The sequence below is a fragment of the Abrus precatorius genome, unplaced genomic scaffold (genome assembly GCF_003935025.1).
Source record: "Abrus precatorius isolate BTA unplaced genomic scaffold, Abrus_2018 Scaffold3, whole genome shotgun sequence".
Classification (NCBI taxonomy): domain Eukaryota; kingdom Viridiplantae; phylum Streptophyta; class Magnoliopsida; order Fabales; family Fabaceae; genus Abrus; species Abrus precatorius.
The window spans coordinates 30,963,193-30,987,176 of NW_020874373.1; the positions used below are offsets into that span (position 1 = coordinate 30,963,193).

Sequence of the window (23,984 nt, forward strand, 5' to 3'; positions counted from 1 at the left end):
ATAATTTTTCAAAATAAAAAGAATACACAAATAAAAAAGAACATTTTTATTTGAAGATGTTTAAATATTTTTACTTTTAAAAATTCTCATAAAAAATTAAAAATCTTTCCCTTTCTCTCTTTTCTTTATAATATTATACTTAATATAGCACATTTCTTTTCTTTTTTTTTAAGCTAAAATAACTTCTTACAAGTTGATATACGTCCTTAATGGAGTAAAAAATAGGATATGATTATCATATACTAAATACGTGTAAATAAGACTAATATTATACTAATAGAAAGCTATACTGTGTATTCTCAAACCTAAGAGAAAATACTTTTTTTTTTATTATGTTATTTGTTTTTAACTGTCTTTGGAAGTTCACATTTTCAGTACTGCTATAGTGTTGATTCTTTTTTACGTAATTATAATATAATCCAATATATTATCCTAAGTTTTTTTAAAACAGGTTTATGGGCTATTTCTCATGCAGTTGTCTCTTGATTATAGGAAGCATTTATCTTGTTGGACACATGGGTTCCCGTTAGATCTCACTCAGGTAGGTGGATTGCTTCATTGTAATGCTGTATGGAGCTGTTGGTCGACATTATGCCTTGTTTTCTTTATTTCCTAACATTTTTTATGTATCAGCTGATGGCTGAAGAAAAGGGCTTGGTTGTTGATGTCAAAGTTTTCAATAGTGCTATATGGAAGCTGCAAAAGAGAGATCTAGAAATGCTCAAACAAAGGTATCTAATTTTGAATTTCACCATTGCCGCTCATCTTATAAGTGAAGAAACAATTTGTTCACCTTGAAATTAAAGAAAATTTATGTTCCAGGAAAACATCCACTGTGTCATGGCACCAGAGCAAAGGGATTCAAATGATATCCTACAACAGAGGCAAAAAAAAAAAAAGATATGGACAATTGATCCAACCTAATATATTAGATAGTTGAAGATGTAAGTATAATCATAAGCTCACTTGCACCCTTATCCTCACTACATGCAGATTTTATTATATTTTCCCAGTTCTCTAAATCAATTTCCACCTTTCTCTTCTCCATCTCTTCCAAAACAAAGCAGGCACCATCAATATTCCCAGAGTTCAACAGGCCAAAGACCAAACAGTTAAACGTTTCAGACCGCGGACAATGTCTACTTGTAAGCATTGCATTCAAAACATTCAGACCTACCGCAAAGTCCCCAATCTTGCATAAACCATCAACCATCATCCTGTATGTCACGGCATTCGGCTCACACCCACCAATCTGCATCTCAATTAACACTTTGTAAGCTTCCAATGCCTTCCCTTCCTTGCAAAGATAATTGATCAAAGTATTGAATGTAACAACATCCGGCTTAAGCTGTCTTTTCTTCATCTCATGGAGCAAAGCCTTGGCCTCTTCAATCTTCCCTCTCTTTCCAAGATCATTCATCAAAACACAAAAATTCACCAGCTGAGGTTTACACCCTCGATACGCCATATCAAACATTAGCTTCTTGGCCTCCTCATACTTCCCCACAGAGCACAAACCTTCCATCAACAAAGCATAAGTCACTTCATTCGCACGTTTTCCTTTCTGCTTCATGTCCGCAAGCAAGCTCATAGCTTTATCCAAATCACCCTTTCTAGACAAAAACCCAATGAGACTATTATAAGTGACCACACTCGGCTTCACTCTCTTCTGAAGCATTTCATCAAACACCTCGCATGCTTTTCTCCACTCACCCTTCCCCAACCACCCCTTAATCATTATATTGAAGGTAACAGTGTTTGGACGAAAACCCATTTCATAGGATCGAGCAAAAACATCACTGGCCTCGTCGAACCGATCATTATCAACTAGAACGTTGAGAAGCGCGTTGAAGGACATTAACGTGCGAACGCAATTAAACTGAGGCATTCTGTGAAAAAGTTCAACGGCCTTCTGGGGATCAAAATGTTGAAAGAGAGCAATGAAAAGGGTTTCTCTGCAGTGCATGTCGGTGTCTTTCATGTGAGTAAGAAGCGTTTCAACGGCTTCCAAGTTTCTAGAACGAGCTAGTTTGTAGAGTAGTGCGGCGTAGGAAGGGTAATAGTGCCTATAACCCTGTTCCTTGTAACGGTGAAAGAGAGATAAAGCTTCTTCTGCGTCTTCCACGTCTTTAACTTCATTGACGAAAGGAATGCGCTTGCGAAATTTAGAGGTTGAGGTTGGTCTTCGGCGGGGTGACGGTGTTTTGGTGTGTGATACGGATCCATTATTAGCACAATGGAACAATTGTTTTGGATTAATGGTTTTCGCTCTTCGATGGATCATTCAGAAACCCTCTCAGACCGAAATTTCAAAGTAATAATCCAGAATTGGAAGAAGAAGAACAAGAAGAAGAAGAAAAAGAAGGGGAGAATCAACTCAAGGAGAGAAATTTCTTTTGTAATTCTTTAAACGGCTCTTATTAAGAATTATAATATTTAATATTATTAATATATTAGTTTATAATTTTAAATAAATATTTTTAATATTAGGAGATTCTAGTGTAAAAAAAAATTATTAAGCCGTTAGATGTATTTATGATTTTTACTGATTATTGTATAATATGTTATAAAACTTACATTTTTCACATTTTTATTAGGATTGGAATATGTTTCACTCACATTAGGCTCAAGCTAAGTTATTTTTATTTATTAAATAAATTAAAATAAAATATGTATTTAGAACTTATTATTTAATTAAATCATGAAGTTTTAAGATTGATATCGTTGTTGTTATAATAATATTTGTTTTTATTGTAAGTTTTAAAATTATATATTTACTAACTTATTTAAAAGTTTATAATTATTGTTTACTTAATATAGTCCATTAATTTATTTCAAGGGGCTAAGTAAGAATTTAAAAATTAATGCTAAACTTTAGAGAAAAAAAAGGAGGTTAGATTCAACTTTAATAAAATCCTATTTTAAGTGAACTAGTTGTGTTTATACTTTAAGCTTGAGAAATAAACCAAATTCATTTAAGGTAAGGTATAATTTAATTTCACATATTTCTATGCTTAATGTCAATCATGGTGTTACTAACTTTTTAATTATTAAAGAGTTTGACTTTATTTTATTTTATCCAATGGAACACAACACAAAAACAAAAACAAAAACAAAAAAAGAATAGTTAGATAAGAACAAGAGTTCACTCTGCTCACTGAAAAATAGTTACAACAGAAGCATGCAACAAGCACCAAAGGAAACCATAGAGCTCAAACCCAACAATAGTTTAAGAAATGTATTTTATAAATACATTCAAAAAGTTGTAAACATAAAATTGACAACAAAAATGAATAGTTAACATAAACATGAATTCATGAGCAGTGAAACCAAACATACTTTCAAAGGATTAAAGGGAGATTCATTTGCCTTAAGAATAGATCACTGACAAAATGTCAATAATTTTAAACCCTCCTCTAATAGTTGTTTATAATTTAATCCGTTTGCAGTGTTACTGACATTTTCTTCATGATTCAATGTTGAACTTTCTCTATCATGGAGGACCATGGTTGCTTATGATGACTAGTGTGTTGGTGTTGAAAAGTTTTGGATTTTTGGAATAGGTTTAAGGGTATAATCCACAGGGAAAGATCCAACGGGGCCAGTGTGGGCACACACCCTCCCAAACTATATGAAGATGCATGAATACGTGATTGTCTGATTATTTATTAAGACAATTATTTTCTATAGTAATGATATTAGACTAATTGTTTAATGATTTTAAAACATATAAAATCACGTAGGACCAATTATAAGGTTTGTAATTAATTTATTTCATGATATATGTGTGTGTGTGTATATATATATATATATATATATATATATATATATATTAAAATATTTACTATACTTTTATTTTATTTTTTTAAATCACCTTTAAAATGCCTAATTTTATCCAAAAGTCTACTTATTGCATGAACTTCACACCAAAGCTTTAAATACCCATAATCCATGTTTATCAAAATAATTTACTAATGTAGCAAGCAATTGAACATGGAAAGTTTCAAATTAAGATTAGAGTAAAAATTTATTTGTTGTAATTTTTACTTCAATTATGATCTAGAAGTTCTAAAAGAAACTAAAAAGGATACTTTAATATTTGATAACAAAAGCTATCATTCTTATATCCCAATAACTGGGTAATATTGTGAGCTCTTGTTAGATAAGTAATGCTATTAAATAAAGATGATGTAATGAAAGTAGTTTATAAATTATCGTTAAAATTTTCCCTTAGAAAAACTTTATGATAATCCGTACTATGCTTTGACATTGGAAAGCTGAATCATTCCCTCGTGGAAAAAGAAATAAACTTTTCAGTGCTTCAAGTTGAAGGCAATGGCATAAACGGGGACAGCTGGTAATTATACATTTAAGGGATTTATTAACTTTAAAGATAAAAAGTTAATAATAATAATAAAATTTTATTAAAAAATATTTATTATATTTTTATAATTTTAATACAATAATTATATTTTTTTTTCATAAAATTTTTTATTTGTAAACGTTTAAATTCAATCCTAAAAATTAAAATTAACAAAATTTAATTTTATATCATGAAATTATTATAAATTCAGCACAATCATCACTTCTCATTAATAAAATCAACAATGACAAAAAGAAAAAAAGATTATCACTGCATGGTTATTATGAAAGTGGGTCATCCAAAAGGGAAACATCATCTGGAGAAATTTTATTGATCATGAGACAGTTCTCATTCTCAAGCTTAAATTTCCAAGAAAACGCTTCCAAAGACTGGATACAGAAAGTTTCTAAGTTGTTTACTTTCACAAAGTTATTTTTTTTTTTATCTTTTTAATTACAAATTGTGATTTTTTTATTTTTTTGTAAACAGTTGAAAACAACAAAAATGTTTTTCATGTTTTTGTACAAATTTTTAAATTAAAAGATTTTGTAACTAAAAATAAAAACAAACTATACTTTCTAAAATTAAACAGTGACTTAAATATTTATAATTTAATCCAACATAGATTAGAATCATTATACAGATAATCAAAGTGGGTAATGAAATAAATTAAATAAAGTGCATGAAGACAAAACACATTTTGTGTAAGAAATTTTAAGATGAGGACAGAATTCAAATAATGGTAAAACAAGTAGATTTAACTTATTATTAGACATTCCCCCAAGAAATTTGGAAGAAAACAAAAGAGATGGAAGGAGACAGAGTACACAAAGTTTAAATATTTATAATATAATCTAGGACTAACTATAATACGTGGATTAGTAAGCATGCACATTCCTGTTTGCAACTTAGCATTTTGCTGTGTGATACAAAAAGGAAGTTAAACAGTTTTTTCCTCTATTTCTTGCTAAACAAACTTCTCAATTTCCCTCTCTCCAACCTCTCATGTAACTTCTTAGCTCCTGGAATCTCCATCTCAGTGAGTTTCTTGAGATACCCAATTGCCCCATATGAGATCATTAGCTTCTTACACTTCTTACTTGAAGAAAGTGATCCAAGGCAAGAAACTGCATATTTCTTAGCAGTGTTCTGCGGACTTGGATCAAGCAACTGAACCAAGTTTGGCACACTTTTATCATCCTTCTGAACTTCTCTACGGTTCTGAGACACAATCATTAAGCTTGCAATTGCTTGAGCAGCAACCTCTCTAGCACTGTTTGACTTAGCCTCAAGCATTTTCACAAGCAGAGGGATGCATCCAGCTTCACCAACCAGTTTCTTCATCTCAGTCGAGCTGCAAACTCGGCATATTGCTCCCATGGCAGCTTGCTGAGCGCCTAAGGATCCGGACTTTAACACATGAACCAATCGGGGAATTAGGCCAAGGGAAATCAAGGTTTCTTCAGCAACTGATCCAACCAAATTCCTCAATGCTCCAACTGCGGATTCTTGAGGAAGTGGACCATCAAGATAAGCCAGAAGACTCCTAACACCACCTTCTGATATAACATTCTTCCTTAGATTCTCATTGCTTGCAGTGAGGTTCTGTAAGCACTCTGCTGCATACTCTTTGGAACCTAAGAGGATTCCACAGTTAAGCAAATTGATCATCACCCTCACAACCCCTTCTTCTGCCAAAGCTTGTCTCACCTCAGGAACAGCTGATATGTTCTTCAGAGTACATGCAGCTGCGGCCTGCGACACAGAATCACCAGTTTGACAAAGCTCAACCAAAGGACGAACCCCGCTGTGTCCCACCATTGTTCGTGCTGTTTCTGCTGACATGGACAACCTCTGAAGGGATATTGTCGCCTTTTCTTTCCCCACGGCACTGCCTGATTCCACAAGCCTTATAAGAGGTGGAAGAACGCCTTCAGAAACTAGCCAATTCTCGCAGCTCCCCGATTCTGCTAGCGAGCATATAACTGTTACTGTCTTCTCTCTTATCCTGGGAGAGGTAGCTGTGAGCAACTGAACCAAAGCAGCAATGTTGCTCCGACCAAGAACAGCTAAAACATTCTTTTCATCTTCTTTCATGGCTTCAACCACGCTGTCCAAAGCTCTGTGCTTTGCCTCCAAGTGCCCGATCTGAAGGCGTGCCAGCAATTCCCTTATGTTGTTGTGTGTTGCAACATCTGATTCCACCACTGAACTAGACACAGCCATTGGTAAAGTAGCCTCACCAAGCACACCAGTCTTGATCAAAAGCCCACAATCCCTTAAATTCAAATCAAGTTTCCCAATTAACGCATCAAGATCACTTTGCATCCGAAGCTTACCCTCGTACTTCTCCTTCAAACACAACTCAGCCAATTCATTTGCTTCTCTGAGTGTCTTCGACACAGCCTGTAACTGCTCCTTGCAAAGAGCATTCTTTGAGAAGCACGGATGGCTTGACAAGTCCGATAGATGCAACGGGATCTGTTCCAATTTCGAAATTATCATCTTCCATCTACCAGGGAAGCCCTTAACCACTCTTGCCTTATCAAGGGCCATAGGAACAAGTTCCTGTGCACATAACAACCACTCTTCAGCAGAACGTGCATCAAGTGCAACCTCGTCACCATCTTCCACCATGGTTTTGATTTGGTAGTTGCAGAAAACCGATGATTAGCTGCCACCAAATAGAATGCAAGAAAACCAAGCCTTCAAAGAAATGACCAAGATGCCAATTTGTAAATAGAAAATTAGATAGGTTGTGGTGGAGCAGTTGCAATCATACAATTCTTAAATTATAAATTAAGAATCCAATAGAAAACTCTGAGGCACAAAAAAACAACTAGTTCAACACCCAGAACAGCTTCGAGAATCTCTTATGATCACACAAAGCTTGTTTACTGAAGGCATGACTCGACCAACAAAACTGAAGTACCTAAACATGCCCCACTAGTCTTTCCTCTCACTTTAGCAATTGTGATCATTTAATGCCCTTGGAAAATTATAATTATATATTAAAATTGTTATAAATTAAATATTATTATGATTATAATTAAATTATGGTAGATGAACTATAGTTGTTGATGGAAATGAAATAAAATGCTTTTGATGGCTAAAACAATGCCCCCAATAAAGAAGCCCGTCGGCAGATATTTTAGTCACAAATCCAAAACTACCCCTCCATGTGAGTCCCAAAAGACACACCTAACACATGGTACAAGTGTAATATAGTACCCTTCCTAGGAATATATTGGTCATTAGGAAACAAAACAGTAACTTCACTTTTCAACCATGATGAAGATTGGTTATAGTGAGAGGGTCAAAGATGAATCTAGAGAGCTTTGTCATCTTGGTTTTGATCTGACCCATATCAACGGTCAAGGATTCTTCTAAGAGAGAATGAAGAAAGTAAAAGTCTTAGCTGTGTTTTCCCATCTTTCTCTTCATAAATGGGGCTACTGGTATGAGAAAGGGAGAGGCTTTCCTTTCAAGGGAAGACACAAGTCTCTATCTACAGTTGTATACACGCAACCAAGTAAAATGAATCATCACCAGAAAAAAAAAAATGCAAACAATAATTCAAAGAAATAAGAAAATTTCAATAAAATATACCTCAAATCAAGTTGACTAGCTCAATATTCAAAGATATTGTCTTGTTGAGAACCATTAGAATTTTAAGTGATGCCCAAAATCAGTCTTGTTCTCCAGTGTTTCTGTCAAACCCAAAACACAGTTGGGTTGTGTTCATGATATCATCTATCAACAGAAAGACAAAATCTAATATTCATACAAAAAACAAAATAATAAAAGGAAACAAAAGTGCACAACTTTTCTTTCCAGAAGTAGGAGATCAAAGTAACATAATTTCGTAAATTAAAAAAAATTAAAAACTTAAGGACCAACTAACCTTTAAGAATCAGTAACTGATAACACACAATGTCTCTCTTCTCTCTCTCTCTCTCTCTCTGACTCAGACACACACTAACGTGCCTCAAAGGATCACCAACTAACTACCCAAGACTTTGCTTTGACAACTCTCAACAATACTAAGTCCTGTGAATGTAATGCTTCCAGAATCAGCAATCAAGCACACCCTTGTCTTCAGCAAAACCGCGTCTTTCATGCTCCAAAGACATTAACACAGCGACCCAAAAACAGTTTCCTCAGAATCAGAAACACCCAGAAACGGTTTCTGCCTCATAATTGAGAAACAGACACAAAACACTCAAAATCTCATTTAATATAAACATTAAAAGAAAACACTGAAAAAATCAGAAGAATCTTTCACATAGAGTCAAATGTGATGATCAAGCTTCAGAAAACCAAAATAAACAAATAAAAACAGCTGAGCCTAAGAAATATTCAAGCATTTAGTACACACAAAAAGTACAATATAAAAACGTTCACAGCTTCACTTCACAATTCAAAAATCAAACTTCAAAGTTTCAAGTTCAGCACAACTCTCTCTCTCTCTCTCTCTTGAAATGGAAGATAATGTGTCAGTCTCGCTGTCTCGAAGATGAAGATTCTCTCTGTAAAAGGCATTATTTAACTGTTACAGGGAGAAGGAGAGCTTATGTTTCGAACAAGTTGGCTTAAAGGTCGAGCAGATTTTTCAATCGAACGGTCACGATTGATCACATAGGACAGGCATCGAAACCGTTGGGATTGGGTAAATTTTGAATTAGTACGAAATTCTCCAAATTTGTTTTTATTAAGAAACAATTATAACAATGCGACGCATATCCTTTAATTAATCCTTGCCCTGTATGCACGTCTTTGGACAATTTTAGAAAGGGTAATCATACTTAGTTTTACAATTTTTTAAACTTATATTTTTTCTTTTTTTATGTTATTATTTTTTATGTTACTTAATTTTTTAAATACTATTTTTTATCATTTTATTTATCGTAAGAATGTTTGTTAGAAAACAAAATAAAAGAATAAACTATAAAACACGAAACTATAAACAAAATTGTATAATTTACCCTTTTAAAAATGAAAGGAAGTAAATTTTAGATGAATAAAAATAAATAATGTTTTACGAGTAAAGAAATTAACTATTTTAAAAATGTTTATTCATATAGTCTATATATAAAACTTATAAAATTTGTAAGAATAAAATATTAGTTATATTTGAAAAGTAATTTTATGTTGTTATTTAATAAAGTTGATTTTTTTATATACTAATCCTTAAGATTATTTCTTTCATTTCTTTAATATTTTGAAATATTAACATGACCATAATATACAAAATCAAAACTTACAAATTTTAAAATAAAAAATAATGTTATCTGAAATTAATATGTACATGTTTATGTTTTTGTATACAATATTTTTAGAACGTGATTATTTTGAAGTAGAATAACATTTATGGCAAACGAAAATTACATTACACATTAAATTTAAGTGTATCGTTCATTTTTTAAGATCTTAAACTTAATTATTTTATATTTATTTTTAAAATGATTATAAGTATAAAAATAACATTTATTTATTGAGACATGTTTTTTGTAAATTTAAATAAACGCACTTACTTGATCATGATGAAGTGGATACAAGCGCCACGTGTGAAGTGGTCCCTGCTCTTCAAAGGAGTGGGTACAGTTGGCAACGTCACACGTATGAAGTAAATAACAGACTGAGCACGTGTTTGACCTCGTTCTTGTGCACTAAAATTTCAAATATACCAAGCCTAATTACATTTTTAACTTTATATGCGATTTTGATTATTTTAATTAGTTATATTTTATTTTTTAACTTAATTCTGTGGTAATTAAAATATTTTATTTGTAAGCATTTATACAATTTTTATTAATCCATAGAAATTAATAATATATCATTTTTTATAAATTAGTGAAAAAAAGTTTTAGAATGAAAAATTAACTTAAATAATTAAAATTTATTAAAAATTAAACCAATACAATAATAAAATTAAATTTTATATTTTTTATTAATTTTTATAAAGTATTCTTGAACACATATTATGTTATGTAAAATATTTGTATTAAGTCTAAAGTATTATTTATGATTGTTAACAATTGTAAATATTAAGAATTTAATTTGGTTAATCTGTAAATATAAATATTTTTACACTACAAATTAATTAAAATATATTATTAATATAATTTTATATTATTTATTATTTATTTATGATGGTTGATGATACGACAATCTATTATTAGTACACAAAGTAAAAAAATTTAGACTGAGTATATTTAAAATAAATTATTTTAAAACAATATAAAATACGATATTGAGTTAGAATGTTTTGATGTAGAATTGAATATCTTCTTAAAATACAAAGTTTAATTTTAATATATTGATTGTATAATAATTTTTACACTGTTAATAAATTAAATGTTATTGTAGATATTTTAAAACAATTATTATAAAATAAACTATTATTAATAATATTGTAATTCTTAATTGCGTGTAATTCAATTAAATTCTAAAATATATTGAGTTTATTTTTTCAAAGTTAATTTGGAGTCAAGGCGTTAATGAGATAGAATAAGTCGTGAACGTTCTAAATTGAGTTTGGTGAGTTGTATTGGATTGTTTATGATAATTAAATTATGGTCTCATTTTGATTTGGCTTTTTAAATTATTATTATCATTATCATTCAATTAAGAGTTTTATTTTTACGCCATTGCTGCGACTACTTTATGCTATCAATAAATAGTTTGAAATAATTAAGAGATAATTTAAATTTATTTTAGGGTTTTGTTAATTAATATCTTAGACTCTTAATGGTATTGGTTAACAATTTTAAAATAATATTTAATAGAATTCACATTAAGATACATTAAAAATTATGTATCAAAATTAATAATATTTTGATAAAATTATTTTATTTTTTATTTCTTAATCAATGCTTTACTACACTAATGAAAATTTGTCTTTGTTATATGATCCATGCAAGTGCTGCCCCCTTAAACGTTGGCATAAATCTTCAAAGTTTGTTTTATAAAAACTGGAAGGGCTCTTCACTCTCGTTCCTGACTATATTGAAAATTTCTCACAAAAATTGAAAAAGGTGATCTAGGATATGTATTTTCATTTGTGTTCCAATTTACGAGTATTTCACTTATATCCTAGTTATTCCCAAATGCATGATCTTGTCCACGAGCAACGCACCCCCGAATTCACCGATGCACTGTTCATATACTGTGACACTACTAATTATGAACAGCATTCTGAAACCTGTGTCATTCCATTTCGTGTTTTGTACATTTGTCATATGTAATCAAAGTCAACTCTGATCGCAAACACATTTGCTGATTGGCGTATACTTACTAATAAATGCAAATAATAAAATGGTGCATGAATACCCTTATCTTAAAAAAATCATAGGTTTACATTCCCCCGCTTAAAACAAGAGGATATTCACATTTCATATAGGACAGGACATGTCCTCACTGGAGGAAGTAAAAATAAGCTAATAAATAACAGGAACATAGTCCAGTGCAAAATTTTATTATTTGCAACAAGGGGCAGACAAAATTTCCTGATACCAAACTTAGTTTGCAAATTTCTCAACTGTTTCTATGATAAACTGTGATAGCCAAGAAGAATCTATTCAACAAAAAATACTACAAGCATGGAAACAATGAAACTCATGCAGGTGCAGCACTCGAGTTTTGACGTTTGCGGCCCCAAACAGGAGTCGTCTCAATAAGCTGATGAGGCACAAGTCGTCTCTCGCGCTTAGTGAGCTTCTTGAAGTTGTGGACTCTCAGCCTAGCAATATCTGCCTCTTCTTCAGGGGTTATCTCTCTCACTACAATTGTTAGTCTGCATTCTGCTCTCACTCTGATCCCCGATCTTCCTTTGGAATGGTAGGAAACCCTCTTTTTGAAAAACCCCTTTCCTACAAATGCTTCCGCTGCAAGAAACAAGAATGCGCGGAGATAAAACGACTAAGGTTGATTTCCTACTCTACATGGATTGAATGATGCAATGATATTCTATTATACATGACAGAACAATTATACTTCTAATTTTGAACTTGAAAATATTACCAACAATGAGACGTTCTGGATCTAACCCATGATTGTGAGAGGCATTTGCTTTGGCCGAATGAATAACCTGCAATGTGTAAGATTTTAAAACAAATGCTTTCGATTAAGGTAACAGAAGAATCTTCCATCTCCATTGAAATCAAACGGACCTTGAATATAAATTATCACAAGTTGTTGGGAATACCAACACAGAACATGGAAGAGGAAGTACCCCAAAGAATTTGATATTGTTGTTATAACTTCTAAGTGGAAAAAAATCATGAAATTGGAAAATGAAATCTAACAGGAAAATATACTTGCAATTCCTCCATAGTCATTGCCATGACATTGTCCCATTGTAAAAATCTGAATAATCTCTTTGAAACCTGGGCTCTTGGGATCAAAGACAAAAAGGAAGTGGGCTGGGGAAGGGGGCAAAGTGGGTGGTGAAGCAGAAGAACTTAGAAAGCAATTAAATATGTTGCTTTTACAGTCTTGTACAATGCTGAGACAATGAGAAATACTTAAGTGTTACAACCTGATACACAGTCTTTGCTGCTCGTTTTATTGTCACTTGCAACTGCATCAATGCATCTTTAACAAGCATACCACGAACCAGGGCAGCAACCAAGTTGACCTTCTTTGGACTCTAAAATACCATTGAAAACAATGTATGTAATAAGTGCAACCAGTCAGATGTGAATCAGATCGTCAAAGCTTAAACCATAAATTAAAACAGTTTCCACAGCAACCATGATCTAAGGAAAGCTTTTCAATGGCTAAAAAACTAAATGCTGACTTGACTGCAAAAGTTGTTACATGCTGATTAAAATAACACACAAAAGTTTCTGAACAAGATGGGAGGGGCCCATATAAATGAAACAAAGCATTATAATTTTTCAGTATTCATATTATTGCTATGTTGAATATACCAGCGGTGATACACTTTAACATGCACCCTAGAAATGTGATTACCACAAGATAACAGCAAAAATCAAGGTCTGTTGGTTCAAATGACAAGGAGGAATGGTGCCAGCATAATTGTACCAGCAGCTGCGGCTTAAAAGTTTAAGAATAGCAGAAAGGTTTGCACATGAAGAACCTGCACAGGTGGCAGGGAACACAAGGGGAGTGCTGGAGTATATATATGAAAGAAACAAGGTTATGCAAGAATTGAAGTATAGAGAGATACAAATCCTTGAAGTTTAGGCAGTATGTATATATATCCCTTCCTCTTCATGTTACTTCTTAATTCGTATAACAGTGACAGAAGGAGTTTGCTCATTTATCAATATACAGTTCTATTTCTATTCTCTGATTTACAAGATAATATAAATCTTGAAATAACTTTTTTAAAGTAAAATATGCAGCTGAATACCCTCAGTACATTGGCTTTACTGAATGAACATGTAACTACTATTTCTCAATTTAAATCATCAAATGACAATAATTTCCTTTGGCGTTTCCATGTTTAGTATATCAAATGTTAAACATTTTTTAGTGCACTTTTCAGCACTTAAAAGTAAAATCTTTTCAAATAAAATGCATTCAATTTATAATTTTTCAGGTTTATCAAACATTCTCTTAGTGTAAGATTGAATGTTAACTGTTAAGCACTTACATCGAAATTGTGCATGTAAAAAAATAAATAATAATAATCACAAACAGTTATAAGACATCTCAAACCTGCTTTATTCCCTTTAATACTGCTTGAACTTTTTCTGGCTTAGTAACAGCTTTCTGCTTCTGGTCGTCACCTTTTGAACCATCCAATAATGCAACTGGGGCTAATGGTGATGAAACAGGTGTTTCCTCAGATGAATTTGCCAGCAACCGAGTAGAACTTGAAATTCCCTGAAATGGAAACACTCAAATTATAAAATACAAAAGCTGAAGTTAAAAAGAGGGCACAATCAGTAGTAAATAAACGCAATCCATACAGAGATATTAAATTATAATAATTATAACACTAGCTCGGTATGCCCCAACATTGTAGTTTGATGAGTTGGAAGATAAATATAAAACAAAATTGTCTATTATGTAGTTTGATGAGGGATGATCATAAAGTCAAGAAAAGTTTTCCACAATTTAGCAAGCAGAAAGGAGAATCATCTTGAAGGTAATTTTGTTTATGACATAAAAAGAAATTCATTAAGAGAGATGAGATATATAAGAATGGGTGGATAAGTTATCCTCCACAAGAAAACTAATGAAAGAAAAAATTACAAAGAACCAGTAAAACAGAACTCAAGAGTAACCTTGCATGGCGGTCCTATCAATACATAAATCTGGAATGGCAAACCACTTAAAAGACCATGAGTTAAGCACCAAAGAGAAGCCAAAAATCTTATTCTTTCCCAAAACATTTCAACAAACATCAAAACACCTTGAAAAATCAAAACATTCTTCTCCAACTATTTGCACTATAGAAAAGCAAACATAGCACAATCCCACAAAATCATCATCTCTTTCTCTTGTTCAAACCCTTTAAACCTAATTGTCAAAAAATCTCTAGAGTTGGGATAAACCTAATAATCTCCACAAAACATCAAACAACCAATTGTACAAAAAATTAGCAATCAGAAAATGTGAAATCAAATATATAGCTGAATCAGATTTCACCATGCAGATAACACAAATATCAAGGGAGATTGCTGTTTTAGGTCTCCAAATCTGCAACAAATCACTACTACTACTGCTACTACAACAATAACAGCACACTTATTTGGTATACATTAATCCAACACTAGCTCACTATGCTCCATATCGTACCTGATGTTGCAAACAGTGATAAAGAGGGTTTGAGAAATATGGAGAAGTTGTGGCCCACGCGCTTCTCCCCAACTGACCTACAATTCGAAAGTAAGGGTTTTGATACAAACTCCACACAGATTCGGTGAAAGATATGAAAAGCGGAAAAGAGAAAAGTGTTAACCTTGTGATAAAGAAGAGGCTAAGCGAGAAATTACAATGCTCGCAGCTGAATGATTGGGAATGGCGTGGTGTTCAGCTACTACTCCCTTTTGAATGTGACGAAGAATTGGGAATATGTGTCTTTGCCACTGCACCATTTTATTCTGCAGAAGAACAAATGCTCATCAGATCAACAATTTGTGCTTTTCATCAGACCTAGCTAGGGCTGGGAGACTGTGCCTGCTGCTATCTTCATTTTCCCTCCTTTAATTTTAATTATATATAAAAAAGAAAACACTTTACTGCTCACCAATTTAGTTTTCCTCTGATTTTGAGTTTCATGAAATTTAAATAAATAAATAAAATCAGTTTTAATGACTGAGTTTAAAATAACAAATATATTACTTTTCACTATTTAAACTCAGTCATAAGAATTGATATTAGTAAAATCTTTAAATTAATTTTTATTTATTAAATGTAATAATAATGTGTTTAAATAAATTTTAAGTATAATTTTTACATTAAAACATTAAGTGCTGTGTGAAACTGATTATAAAAAGGTTAATCATATTTACAGTTTAAAATTTAACAAAATTTTACTTGATTATATATATATATATAATTTTTATCTCTCTTAATTTATATAATTGTATAAAAAAAATGTAGATAATTTTATATGATCAAGAATGATATGTATATAGATTATAAATTTTGTGGGAGTTCGAAAAAGCGATTAGTTATTTTAGATTGGGGCATGTCTATGTTAGATCTTTTTCAGAGGGGTTAAGCAAAGCAATGCAAGCATGCTGCATTCTCTGTTCATCTTTTAACCTTCTTGCCCATCATTTTGCCATTGTAGAATTGCTGCTGTTGGGCCAATTTCTGGGCCTTCATTTTTACCCCAAAACTAAGAAACTAAGTTTTAGACTCAAGGTTGTTCAAATAGCAAAGCATTCGAGTCTAATGTGAATTTCAATAAAAAGATGGTCTGCTCCCTTATTGCTCTCTGCCCCAATCATCAAAATCTTTACATGGAGGGACCCCTTTGCTCAGGCTCTTCCACTCACATAATTTTTAAAACCAATACATATTTTCACAATAAAAAAAAAAAAGTGTTTTTTTGGCTCTTCCAATAGCCATAATTTTTCAAGTTTCTTTTTTCAATTTGAGTCTGAAAAAATATGTAAAGTGAAAATAAGGCTTTTTTCATTGTTGAGTTAAAGTTAATTATATTTACGAAATATGTAAATTAAAACTACTAATAAATATTACTCTATTTTCTCACTTTACACGTTTTGTTATTTTAAAGAAGCTAAATCTAGAGAAAGAATGTAATCATAAGTAAATAAATATTTAATTACTTTATTATTTTATATTTTATAAAATTAGTATACTTTAAAAAAATTAGATAATGAGTAGAATGTCAGAAAAAAAAAAGTGAGACTTACACTGATAATTTCCCTCTCCTTCCCTAAATAGGAGGGATCCAAAATATGTGAACCTATGGAAATTATCAATTATCAAACAATAGATTAACGGCAGCTTTTTCCTTCTTTTTTTTTTTTCCTTTTCAACTCTATAGAGTCAAGTAAAGGCATATCGATAATTGATTAAATTTAAAGTCCACTATAATCATTTACATTCTAAATTTAAAGATAAATATTTATTTTCTCACTTTAGAGATAGAGACAAATTTATTTTTATATTTTTTTGCTCATTTATCTATTTTTGTGTGTAAGCCTTTTTTGCAAGTGAAGAAAAAATTCTCATTAAAGCATTTCTCTTTTTCTCACTTATCTTTTTAAGGTATCATTTTTAAATGAGTTTATCTAATCTATCTCACGGAATAAAAAAAACTCTATCCTAGGTAGACTAATAAGATATTTTGTTTTTAAGAAATTTAAATAAAATATTGAAACAGTTTTCAATATAATGCCTTAGTTTTACTGTCTAAGATAGGTTATTTATCTCAAGGTATAACTTATAAAAACTCTTTTTAAATTGTACAAACATGAAATTAAAGGAGACATATAAACGGGCGAGATTATTTTATATTATTCCCTGGATTTTGATTGCTTTGATGGGTTTCATGTGTATATGATGAAATGGGTGCTGAGTGCTGACTGATGTAAGGAAGCAGAAGAAGGAAGGTGAAGGGTCGTACAAGCCCATGTTTTTGTGTGCTTGTTACATTGCTTAGTGAAGGTGAAGTAGAAAATATGATGAAAGTGATGCCCCTTATGTTTGTCTTTATAGGGACATTCATGTGCTTGTAGTTAGGACTTCGATTATGGAGTGTTCTTCGATCTAGTTCCTGATTTGGCTTCCTAATTTTTTCATGTCTCTAGATCATAAGGCTTTTGTGTTATTATTTTGACTTGATAGTGTAGTTGAGTTTCAGCATTGGTTTTCCGTGTTTCAGTTCCTTCTTGAGTCAACATCAAGGTCCAAGGATACGATGTGTAAAGTCATAATCACGTGGGTGTGTTTTGTTTTTCATGTGAATAAATTGATTGCATTAGGAAATATTCACCACATTTGAAAAGGCTGAATAGTAGAATAATTGAGATGAAACAATGATGAAGTGGAAACTTAATTTTTCAAGCTTTTGGTTGTTTACATGATTCAAGTGCTCTTTCACCCAGATTTGATGTTTGTTTAGTACTTCAATTTGATTAATAATAGGTGCTTGTTGCTTACCTCCTTGCATGAACATATCGATAAAGGTTGATATTATGGCAAATAGCCACGTGAATTTGGCTAAATGGCAGTATGCATCACACTACCAAACTGTAATGTCTACCTTTAATTGGTAAGACAGAAAAAGGGAAACCCCTTTTTGTCTACTAAATTATTTTGTGTCATGTGAATGTTGTAAAGCATTTTCCAAGTGACAAGTTGATGCTAAAATGTGTTTGTTTGATTATCTACCATAACAAATTAGATGCTTGATATTATATGATCCTTTATTATATTAAGTCAAGCATAGAGTTTTACCTACACACTACCCTTGGCTCAAGGCATTAGTATCATAGTGTACTTATGTGAATCTCCTGGCCTAAAGACAACAAAAAAAAAAAACTTCTTTAATAAATTAAACCTAAAAATTGCAAATAAATTTTGCCTCGAATCACAATCTACTTGGCTTATTAATTACGTATTTGGATGAGAGAAAAAATAAAGAAAAAAAATGAAAAATAGAATTAAAAAGATAGTGTTAAGATGGATAGAAAAATAAATTAGATAAATTGAAATATATATATATATATATATATATATATATATATATATAAAGAGAGAATATTTTACCCTTATATTATTAATAGAAATACGCTATATAATTTATAATTTTTTTAATCAGGGCTATTTATGTCTTTAGAAGTCCAGCTCATCATGTTGCCTCATTTTATCGCAACATTCAAGGGAAATGTCTTATTGTGGGTTCCACTGAATTTTGAAAATTTCATTCACCATGTCAATGCAAACAAACTCATGACATGGTACAATTTTAGTGAATGTATATTTCAATTCACAGTATTTCAGTGGAAACAAGCGTAAAGAAAAAAATTGATTGAAATGACATCGGAGATGCTGCTATGTAAATCTCATCTTTCTCTATAGAGGAAAATGAAAAATTCCATGAAGAAGTGCCCTTTTGGGTTTTTTAATTATAACAAAGGACTGAAGGTTCTACAAGCTCAACACATGTGCAGATCTTCACATGTATGTACATGTACAGGTTTTGATATATATTTACTTCGGTAATTTTATAGATCTCATTTCATTTTTGAGAGATTTCTTATTCTGACAATGATATGATGGAAACTAGCAAACTAATTATTACACAGATGCCACTTTCCAGGTAGAAACCAGAAAGGGACAATCTAAGGTAGTTATATGTCATACTTAGACATAAAGTATTTCAGTTCTAACGCTTTAAAGTATGTTGAGGGTCCATTAGTTTTCTTAGTAACGTCTACATGTTTCACTTCTTTTCCATAAAAGTTTCATCTCAAAATTTTTAAAGGTTTTTTTCGTCCATGTAGTTATCTGATGCTGATATCTTATTGGGAGAATTCAATTAATTGTGAAATCATGTATAGGATCTAATCTCACCTTTTACCTTCAAATTTTGGAGATGGTTAATCCTTATGTTATTAATACATGCTTTCCTTGGTGCTGTTCTTAGGCACATTACTCAAGCTTAACCTGTTTCATATGTAAATAGTTGCTAAAGTTATTTTGGATAAATTTGAAGCTTATGAGCCTAATTAGTTGTTGAAGCTGTATTGACTAGGATTTGATATGTTTCCTTGGTGTAATTGACACTGTATATATAGTTAAGTCTCTTTTGGAGTGGGCATTCTCTTGTTATAGAAGATATCACATGAAAACCTTCCCTTTTGGAGCTCATGCTTTCTCATGCAAAGAGAGGTTCATTACATATATGAAGAGAAAACTACAAGTGTGAGTGACAACCTCTATATGTCTGAACAAATCTTGTCCCCATAGTTGCATATGTGTAGCTTCGATTGTTGCAAGGTTATGGATATATTATAGAAATTTTAAAAATATATTCTTTAACATACACGTTTTTTTATTTGTGATTAAAATTTATTAAAAATAACAAAAATAATGTAAATTTCACTGCTAATTATACAATTCTCATATGTATTTTTATAAATTGTAATAAATTTCAACAAATGAGACGAAATAGGTCAGAGAGAATGTGTTCCTTTCACTTCTGATCATTCTTTTGTTATTTATAAAAATTTTCAGCATATTTTACTTTGGTAGTGTGTTAATTTCTGAACATCTATAATATGAATGAATCATTAATTAATACTTCTATCTCTGTAATTTTTTTTTTTACAAAACTAGAAAAACTAAATAAATTATGAAAAAAATGTTAATCTCAATAGTTGGGATTGAGTTTAAGCAACCCACAATAACACAACTTCATTGAAGAAATGAGTATTTATTATATATTTATAATGTTAATATACATATATATATATATATATATATATATTAATAAAAAAATACTACTTTTAAATGCTTAATTTTAGTTTTTAAGAAATGAACTTAACAAAATTTATAAATTATTAATAAATATTTCTTTAAACTTTTTACTGTAATTAAATTTTTGAGATTTCGACTTTTAATCTTTTAAAAATATAGTTGTATTAAAAATTAGGGGGAATAACTTTTAACACTTCACTTGACTTAAATTAGTCCGTGGAGCCTAGATATCGACGGTTTTAGAACAAAAAATTGATCAACTGTATTAAAATACTAAATATGTTATTTATGAAAAAATTAATTTTTTTATTTAATAAGCATCAAAATATCACTTCATTTTTACTTTAAATTAAAGGTAATATGTCATTTTAATAGATGCTAATAATTAAAAAAATAAAAACACAAAATAAGGCGCTAACCGTTGAAATAGTATAAAGAAATGTCGGCTGTTGCTCAATTTTTATTGAAGACATGTAACCGTTGTCACTTTCTCCTAAGCATAAAGAAATGAAATAGTATGAAAAGATATATTGGATATTTTCTTCTTAATAAGCACTCAATTTCTTGAATGTATATATCCAAGTCAATTTATTATAGAGAAATATGGATTAACTTTCTTCCTTTTCCAGCAATATGACAAGTTAGTGGGCACCTCATTTTCATGATCGTAATCATAATCGATCCATTGAAGTTTGAACCAATTTAGTGTTGAATTATTTGGTACACCTTTGTTCTGTCTCTACAAGTAAAATACCTCTCTAAAGGGACCTAAGTTGACTAGTTACCTAACCTTTTTTATATGTAACTTTCATGTCAATTTTGGAGAATACTTGATTGACAATTCTTATTGATTACATGGAGAAGGTTTATGATATATTTCAGACACAACTTTTTTGTTTTCTTTTATTTTAAAAATTTGAGTTTTCTACGTTTCCTATATTTTATGCCTTTGCTTGTGACAGGAAGAAACTACCCAAAACATCAAAATTCCAAACTCCAAAGTTGTTTGCAAGGCCAAAAATAACCATGTCATTCTTATGGCTTCTTGTGGCCCTCCCTATCATCTTTCACTGTGTGAAGTGGAGTTCTATCTTTATACATGCTACCTTCAAAGTTCATATATTTGTTTTCTTTATGTCCTTTCATGAATCTGATTTTCAGTACTAAAGTTTACACTCAAGTACTTTTCCCTTCCTTGAATGTTAAAATCTGCTTTGAACTGAATATGAACATTCAAGTAGAACTTTGGCTCCACAATATAAATGATTAATCACCCAAAAGGGAAAGCAGATGTATTGGATCTTCTCCCACTTGCCTAGATTTAATTCTAGCTTCCAGTGAGAATGATGACTACATGTTTCATATTTTAAAATATTAAATATCTCGTTTAACTATCATAATTATGTTACAATCTATTAGCTTCATTTAATATACAAAAGGGGCATTTGAAAAAGTTTATTTGAGTTTTGTCACTGTCTTATATCAAATAGATGCAGCCCTGAAAAATAGTTTTTCTAAAAGTTTCTTCCCTGCAAGTTGCAATTGACCTCAAGGCATGTTTGGGGTCATGACGATGGTTAAAACTTAGAAGATTGAAAATTCTCACTGTATTTTAAATAGTGTCATGTGGGAAGAAGTGGAGATATCGTTATCCAAACACATAGAGAGTGTTGACTATTGGCATTGAGGTTTAATTGTATACAAAAAGCTTATGTCCCCTTCTCTTAATGGCTGGTATCTTTTCTTTCCTTTCCTTTCCTCCTATACTGTTATTATTTTTTTCCTTGAGCTAAGTGCTAGCTAGTGTTTGTATTTTTCTCATAAATTTTGTTCTCTTTTCCCTGTCACATGACTATTGTGAGGCTTTGTGTCACATTGAGAAGCTCACAAGGAGTCTTTTATTTGGTCAACTCAGGGTTGGTGGAATGAAAACTTTGCTTGAGTTTAATTATCTGCATTTGAGTTGCATTTCAATTTAAAAAAAAAAAAACTCTTTTTAAAAGAGAACTCAAACATACTCTTATTTTTAGAAATTAAAAATTTTGAATTAGGAAAAACAAATTACAGCATTTCTAAACCTAATTTACTTTAAAGTTCTTATATTCATTGACTTACGTGCAAGTTAAAAAGATACCACTGGGACTTTCAGGCAATTTGTTAATAGAATAATTATGCGATAAAGACAGCAAATAATATGCATCAAAGAGATCTACCCCTTTATTTAATTTTAAGTTTGAATCTGAGATTGGAATAAGTACCTTATCAGAACTCCAAGTATGAGATCTTGCACTCTGCTCAACTTAGTTGCTATTCTAAGGGGGAATCCTCATAGAATAGGAAAAGATTATTTAAACTGTATAAACAAAGAAAAGAAAGAAGCAGCAAGATTTTAAACTTACAACTAAATAAAACTTTTTAATTTGGTTTATTCTTAATAACTGTTTTTGGGATTAAAAGTAACAACACACCTAATTTCCTTACACAGAAAAAAATATCACATCTCAATTAATTATAGTAAACATTTTTGTCAGCGTTATTATTATTTTCCTTAATGGGTAAGATTGACTTAAAAATCAAAATAGTAAAACATCTTGTTTTGCCCCCTAAGAAAAACAAGAGACGGTGGAAAGAGAGAGAGAGAGAGCAATGGTTAAAGTATAAGGAAAACAGCTCATCCCACAAGAATGTGATGTTTCCTTGGTTTTCGCTTGTTTTGTTAATATGTTTCTTACACACAAAAATAAGATCTTATTTTATTGTCTTAGTAATTGTCAAGCATCTTACTAGTTCTTAGTTTAAAATTAAATAAATAGTTTTATTAAATATAAATAATAGTTAATGAAATATTTTAATAATAATCTAATTTTAATATATTATATATCTTTAATGTTTTTTTTTATTATCCAATCATGTATTATTAGGCATATGTTTGGATTGATTATTTTAGAGCTATTATTTGTTTTCATAAAAAAAAAAACTATTTATGGTTTTCTCTCTCTCTCTCTTGTTGTTCGGTAATATTTGTAAAAATTATATTATAATCTTGGATTATTTCTATTAAAAAGGAAAAATATTTACAAATATATAAGATTTTAAATATTACGATAAAATATATTACTTTTAATAAATATTTATTTATCATTTAATCTTAATTATTAGTTATTTTAAATCTAAAATTAATTAATACAAATAAATTTATGCTCCTTTTTGTTATTTTATTATAAAAATTGATTTTTTAGATAATTTAAATGAAATAAATTAAAATATAAGAAACTTTTCATGTAATCGATCAAAATAATAATTAATATATTTTTATTTGATTAATAAAGTAAATTTTAAAATAATTAATCATAACACATATATTATATTATGTTTAGTAAATTTCCCTCTATTAAAAAATTGACAAATTTAGGAAATATATTGATCAATCTCATACTGTCATTAACTAATTTTATTGAAAATTTCATTAAACTCATGTTATTATTCACCAATCTCGCATTCATGATGCATGAAAGATTAGTCTTTTATTTGTAATTTTCCAATGTCAAAATTATATCAACCAATGTAACTAGATGAATCGTTTATTGTTCTATTAATTTAATTTATATGAATCATGGAACTGTAAACGCACGGTTAGAATTTTGCTTGCAGAAAATTCCAAAGAAAAATATGTTGGATCGGATCC

General features: G+C 30.6%; 3 protein-coding genes across 7 annotated transcripts; all 3 read right to left on the bottom strand.

Moving 5' to 3' along the window:
• Nucleotides 1–928: 928 nt before the first annotated feature.
• Nucleotides 929–2,333, bottom strand: LOC113862473 (pentatricopeptide repeat-containing protein At1g07740, mitochondrial). The gene has a single exon (XM_027495557.1). The coding sequence runs from the start codon at nucleotides 2,282–2,284 to the stop codon at nucleotides 929–931; it is 1,356 nt and encodes a 451-aa protein (XP_027351358.1). The 5' UTR covers nucleotides 2,285–2,333.
• Nucleotides 2,334–5,105: 2,772 nt separating this feature from the next.
• LOC113861825 (vacuolar protein 8) lies at nucleotides 5,106–8,881 on the bottom strand. 5 transcript variants are annotated; one of them, XM_027494875.1, is made up of 4 exons: nucleotides 8,742–8,776; nucleotides 8,268–8,476; nucleotides 7,973–8,116; nucleotides 5,108–7,037 (listed from the first exon to the last, which is right to left on the bottom strand). In XM_027494875.1, exon 4 carries the CDS (start codon nucleotides 6,998–7,000, stop codon nucleotides 5,321–5,323), a length of 1,680 nt encoding a protein of 559 aa, XP_027350676.1. In that variant the 5' UTR covers nucleotides 7,001–7,037; nucleotides 7,973–8,116; nucleotides 8,268–8,476; nucleotides 8,742–8,776; the 3' UTR covers nucleotides 5,108–5,320. The 5 variants fall into 5 exon arrangements, with proteins under 5 accessions (XP_027350672.1, XP_027350676.1, XP_027350673.1 ...); XM_027494871.1 differs by having other exon boundaries at nucleotides 5,106–7,871; nucleotides 7,973–8,073; nucleotides 8,268–8,881; XM_027494872.1 differs by having other exon boundaries at nucleotides 8,268–8,881.
• Nucleotides 8,882–11,677: 2,796 nt separating this feature from the next.
• LOC113862861 (50S ribosomal protein L22, chloroplastic-like) lies at nucleotides 11,678–15,531 on the bottom strand. The gene is made up of 6 exons (XM_027496117.1): nucleotides 15,300–15,531; nucleotides 15,137–15,213; nucleotides 14,051–14,218; nucleotides 12,903–13,013; nucleotides 12,386–12,452; nucleotides 11,678–12,249 (listed from the first exon to the last, which is right to left on the bottom strand). The coding sequence occupies exons 1-6, from the start codon at nucleotides 15,433–15,435 to the stop codon at nucleotides 11,981–11,983; spliced, it is 828 nt and encodes a 275-aa protein (XP_027351918.1). The 5' UTR covers nucleotides 15,436–15,531; the 3' UTR covers nucleotides 11,678–11,980.
• Between the last annotated feature and the right edge of the window lie 8,453 nt (nucleotides 15,532–23,984).